This window comes from Lathyrus oleraceus, chromosome 1 (assembly GCF_024323335.1).
Source record: "Lathyrus oleraceus cultivar Zhongwan6 chromosome 1, CAAS_Psat_ZW6_1.0, whole genome shotgun sequence".
In the NCBI taxonomy this organism is placed as follows: domain Eukaryota; kingdom Viridiplantae; phylum Streptophyta; class Magnoliopsida; order Fabales; family Fabaceae; genus Lathyrus; species Lathyrus oleraceus.
In genome coordinates, this window is record NC_066579.1 from 245,012,930 (window position 1) to 245,019,029 (window position 6,100).

General features: G+C 42.0%; 1 protein-coding gene across 1 annotated transcript; it reads right to left on the reverse strand.

Moving 5' to 3' along the window:
• Positions 1 to 2,577: 2,577 nt before the first annotated feature.
• LOC127101751 (uncharacterized) lies at positions 2,578 to 4,456 on the reverse strand. Its single transcript, XM_051039201.1, has 4 exons — positions 4,122 to 4,456; positions 3,813 to 4,023; positions 3,206 to 3,554; positions 2,578 to 3,038 (listed from the first exon to the last, which is right to left on the reverse strand). The coding sequence occupies exons 1-4, from the start codon at positions 4,454 to 4,456 to the stop codon at positions 2,578 to 2,580; spliced, it is 1,356 nt and encodes a 451-aa protein (XP_050895158.1).
• Between the last annotated feature and the right edge of the window lie 1,644 nt (positions 4,457 to 6,100).

Here is a 6,100-nt window from a genome sequence, read left to right on the forward strand (position 1 = left end):
GTATGCCGAAATCCTTTTTAGAGCTTCTAGCTCAGTCATCATCAGTGACATCTCCCCAGCCTGTCGACCGGATACCTATATAGGGTGGATCATCCAAACGTTCCACATCCCAAATGAAGCCATGAGTCTCGTGTAGAGTTAGAGAAACAAAAGCTTCACTTAGATTAGCATACACATCCTCAGCTGGAAAACAAGGAGAAATGTTGGCCAACTTTCTCTCAAATTCCTTCTTGCCGACATTATTCACGTCAGCCATGAAGTATCCTTGGTCGGCTTCGATATTTTCGACCACTCCGCCTTCTCTCCAAATCACTAATCTTTGATGTGCTGAAGATGGTACGGCTCCGACACCATGGAGCCATTCTCTGCCAAATAACAAGTTGTAACTTGGCTTGGCATCTATCACCATAAACAATGTCGGTTTAGTTATTGAACCCACTGTGATATTCACCATAATCACTGAAGGAGAATTGCCATCCAAGGCGCAGCGGAATTTAAAAATTTCTCCATTTAGTGATCCTTACGAATGGGCATGATCAGTGATAGAATCGTTACCTCTTGTGGCGATTCAAACCTTTGGTGCAGATCTCTGATAATGATCATAACCTTTGATACAGATCCATGGGGCGATCACGAACGTTGAACGATGACAACGTCTCTACTCAGTCCACACGAACGGATTCCTTCAATCGCAGTGCTAGCTGTTATGAATGAAGGCTTTGAGTGAGAGAAAGAGGGAAACAAAATTCCAAGTCTTACTTGAATTTCTGTCTGAGTGGATTGGAGTGACAATGCTTCTACCCAAGGGGTTCTATTTATAGAACCACTTGTGTGGGCTTCAAGCTAAAAAGCCCACTTAAGTGTATTTTGGCCCATATCTTATAATATGCCCAAAATCACTTAAATATTTGGTACCATACCATATTTCGTCTCCCACTTAAGTGCACCGTACCTTACGGTGTTCCTTAATTACTCTATCTCTCATCAATCCGTCCTTTGTGTGTGACCCTATAGGTTTTCGTGGCGTTGGCAATTATATTAAATCACGCATTTAACATAATAAACAGTGAGCGGTATCTAGTAACACATCACTGCTACCCAAGTCACGAAAATGTCATGTGATCTGACAAAACCTCCTGTGATAATAATTATGTGTATAATTACCCCTTTTCCCTTATGTCTATATTGAACACAAGGTATAGACCGTGTCACCCTTGTCCAGTTCAATATTGGGCCCATAGACATTTATCCTGTTACGCAGGATTGGCAAATTCCATCTAGGACACTCATGTCCCTCAGCATGCTTCGTGGAGTACCCATCAACTGTCTTTATGGTTATCCAGTTACGGACAACGTTGGATCAGCAATAAAGCACTCGACTCTACATCTAGGATCCATAGTGGTTTCAGGTCGAAGAGTGGTATACACTATTATCACCATGAGAATAACTTATGACACTTTGCATAACTTTCTATATAGTATTCTCATAGCGGGTCAATCCGGTATAAATATTACTCCTAATATTCATACCTATGTTTAAGACTTGATAACTCTTTATCCATGATCCATGAGATGTGATCATCAGTCTACAAACATAATAGTCTTAATGCTTTAATGTTATCCCACTTCACATTAAAGCTCGACTACGGATACTTTAAGAACAGTGCTCTTATGTTTAATGTGTTCTCATGATTAAGTCACACTTAATACATTAAACGGACTATCTATTCTAGGGACTTTATTAATCAACCATAATAAAGAAAATGCCTTTTATTATTAATAAATAATTCGATACAAGTACCAAAAGTATTGGCCTCTAGGGCTTACACCAACAATCACACCCATGGTGCTTTTCGTTTTTCCCCCAGAGTCAGACAAGACCATGTTGTTGGATCTGATGTCAGTGTCATACTTGCCAATCTTCCTCAAAATATGGTGTGGCATGATGTTGACATTGGCGCCACAATCGACCAAGACTTTGTTGATAGTTACGCCTTCCACTTTGGCCCTAATCAGCAACGGTTTCAAATGATTTTTCATAGTCATCGTGGGCCTTTCGAAAACTGCTTCTTGGCTTTCAGCAGAACCATCGTTTAACACAAAATAGCATCTTGGCTGGTGTAAAGCCATTTCTTCAGCGTCAACATCGTCTACCGACTCCTCCTCTTCAGTCACACAATTATATTCTTGTGGTAGAATTGACACCACATTGACCAAGATGTCCAAACTTGCTTCAGATTCTGAATTGAAGTCATTAGTAACTTCATCAGAACATTTCTCAGTTGGTCGACGGACATACTCTCTGATCCGTTCTTTTGTTGTTGTGTCGACCTTCACAACAACCGTCTTTCCAGCATCCGCCCCACTGGCCATGCCTTTTCCAGCTATTCCTCTAGTAGCCTCTCTCTCGGCCTGCTTAAGCCTCTGAAAGCGTCTCCATTGAGTCCTCGACATGGGATTCTTCCCCAAATAATTTTCAAAGACATGAGTCCTTTTTTCAGACTTGAACTCACACCTGTAATTAATTGCTAGACCTCCTTTAGCAGCAGCAGCCCCTTGTGGGGTTTCTTGTTTTTCCTAAGGCTTGACCCAAGTGCCTCTAGGGACACTTGCCAATGGTACGAAGCTCCTAGGCCTCGCCTGAGCATTTTCCACTGCCTCTTTCGAGCCTCTTTCATTCTGGCGCTCTCTGTTTGGCCCGTTTCTTTTGCTTTTGCCCAACTGTAGCTTCTGGAAATTTTCCGCTGCTATTTTGTCGGTGGCATCACCACATCTAGGGCATAGGCAAACTTGTGAACCCTTATTCTTGCAGCGATACAGGAAATCTACCAAGTCTTCATCAGCCCTTGGGTAAACTTCAGCTATGTCGATATCCGGGCTTTCACCAGTTTGCTCCAGTATGTCGGCCTCATCGTATTCGGTGATCTCGACCATGTTAAACTCGACTGACTCCACGAATAGAGCTTCCTCCTGGTGGAGAGGGTCAGCGTCGATCTTCATTCTGCGGCCAGCAAATTTCAGCCTGCCTTCTTGAATCGCTTTCTCAACCAGATCCCTGAAAAGGTAACAATTAGAGTATTATGACCAAGATAGTTATGATACTTACAAAATCCTCTTTTTTGTCTTTGTTCTAATGGTGGTATTTTAGTACCAGGTGGCACCACCATTTGACCATCTTTGACTAACAGATCAAAAATTTCCTCACACTTTGTCACATCAAAAGTATAAGTTTTCGAAGGGAATTTTGGATTGTTTTCGACAGGATTCTTTCCTTGCGCAAGAAGTAATGATCGACACTCATAGGCAGATCCTGGCTTTAACTCAGCCACGTCAACTTCTAATTCGGTCGATGAGGCATAATCAGCCTCATATATTGGATATGTCGTGTCGTAGTCGACAAATGCTACTTTTTCTTTCTTAGCCTTATTGTGCCTAACTTTTTCTAACCTTAGTCGTTCGAGATGTCGGACTCTATCAGCCAATTGTGACATACTCTTCACAAAAGTTGGGTCTATCTTCTTCCTAATGGAATAATCTAACCCCCTTGCAGCCATCTGAATAATTTCATGTTCTGGCACTTGTGTAAATCACCTGGCCTTTAATGATCTAAATCGATTCAGATAATCGTCGATGCTCTCAGCAAACCTTCTCTTGACACTAGACAATTCTGCCAAACTAATTTCGGAGTGTCCTTCGTAAAACTATTCATGGAACTTCTTTTCTAATTTGGACCATGAATCGATTGAACATGGGGCCAAAGAATTGAACCATGTGAAGGCAGCCTTAGTCAGAGAGGAGGGAAAGTTTTTTACTCTCAAACACTCATTATGAGCTAAACCTCCTGACTCTATTAGATATTTGGCAACATGCTCTATTGTCGATTCACCAGATTCTCCCCCAAACTTAGTGTACTTGGGCACTTTCGTTCCCCTAGGTGCCTCGGCTTGGAGAATAAATTCAGCCAACGGGGAGGCGTACAGTGGCCTTTGCAATGTGGCACCCATACCATTTCTAGCCATAATCCTTTCGACAATAGTTGTCAAATTATTTTCTACTGCTAAGTCTTCTTGTCGATGTTGATCGACAATTTGATCAGCATCTTGGTGTCGGTTAACCAATACCATCTGGTTACGTCCTGCGACTCCTGATTCAACGCCTTGATTTTGTTGGGTCTAAGGATTTGTACCTCGTGGACTGTCTCATCTTCTGCTGCCCCTATCTCCATCTGGACAGGAACAGTTTGCCTAGCCACTTGTGCCATCTGTCGAGCCGGTGCCCCTAGAAAATTACACAAGCGCGTCAATTGATTCGCCACCTGTCTATTCCTGTCAGCAGATTCCTGTATCACTGGATTGAAAACTGTAGCCATTTGATTGGTTAACATGTTAACCAACTCATGGTTACTATCATCCATTTGTTGCCTCAACACCGCTATTGAAGTGTTCGACAACGACATGATTATGTTTTGAGTATTATTCCATAAAGAGGAATACAGAATACAGAATTCCATAAAGAGGATTTGTGGTGCCAAAGCGAGGCACATAAGGTCTGAACGCCGTTATCGTCGATCCTGAACCCCCCAGTGGAGGTAGAGGAATTGATGTTCCAACCGCACCCGTAGTCGACATCATTGGGGTTGCACTTGTCATCGGCGGCAAAGTGGCAACCTGTGAAATTACTATTTCTGTAGTGGATAAAGTCCCTTGTGGCACTTCATCTGTATTGGGATTTGACATTTTCAAAGTTTCCCGTGGCTTACTATATCATTTGCCACTTCTAAGTTTCATGCAATTTCGCAACTGCACTAGCACTGTCCCACTGGGCGTGCCATTTTGTTTACTGTGGAAATTGGTAAACAACCGCTGGTCCTCCCTAGGGCTTGAAACTTAAGGGTTACTTACAGGATCGACCAGTTGATCCTAGGACATGTGCTAGTACAAGTGTGACTTATTCAATTCGACGGAACAACTTTGTGAGGAACGGCTCCTGACAAAGTATTGAACAAGCGCAAGTTTTTTCCACACGAAAGGTTTAAACGACGCTATAGCCTATGGGTGACTCGTGACCGACAGCACTACAGCATTCAAAAGACGTACACGACGAACACGCTTTTGGTGAACTCTATTATCGTAATAGAATCAGTGTCGACAGCGTAGACGACAATGCAAAGTGATAACTCAAAAATAAATGAAATTAAAATAAAATGTTCAGCGGGAACAATTAAAAAGTAAGGAAGTTGCATTGAAATAAATATGGTGATTCACGTACATAGCACTCTTAAAAACTCTTGCTTCCTCGCGCTGGGAATGAGAAGTTTCTTACAAGTGATTTTTTAGTACAAGGTGAACACCCCTAGCCCCTCGTGGGATATCCTATTTATACTAAACTAAAGAAACTGCCTACAGGCCAAAACTCCTAGAAACTAGCAGACGTCGTGCCACACGATCTGCAAACTACTCTATCCACATTCTACAAACTGCTCCATATTCTGGCGCTTTATTCTTCTTGTAACTGCTAGTCATTTTCCAATTTCAAATTTCTCCCACCCAGGTATTTAGGGCGACGCTGTCTTCTATGTGTTTGGCATGATCCAAAATTCCTTAAGTCCCAAGCTTCATTTCAGTCAACGGAATGGCCTTTCGACCAAACGTGCTTCCTCTGTCGACTTCATCCCTTGATAACTTACGTTTTTCTCAACTCTTGCTTATCTCAGGCACATCTCAACCCTTTGATGGGGTATAAACCCTAAATTCACAAGACCCTTTCATTAATTACGCCTTCAACATGCCTTAGAGATTTCTCGTGGTAACAACGCGTTCTAATCCTTGCGATGACTGGATATTCAGAGTCTGAGTCTTCAGGTTCTAATCCTTCAGAGTCTGAGTATTGAGAGGTTGAATTTCTTCGGATGTTGACCTCCATTAGAGTCTGAGACCTCAGAATATGGTTATGATCATTCGGGTTCTGGATCTTTTAGCTTCTCTTCAAATGTTCATTTTAGTATCAGAACTAACTTTATCTTAGAATATTTAGTCTATGGTCCTACACACTTGAACATTTGTTAGTATATCCAATTTATTCCCTAAATACTTTGTTAAAT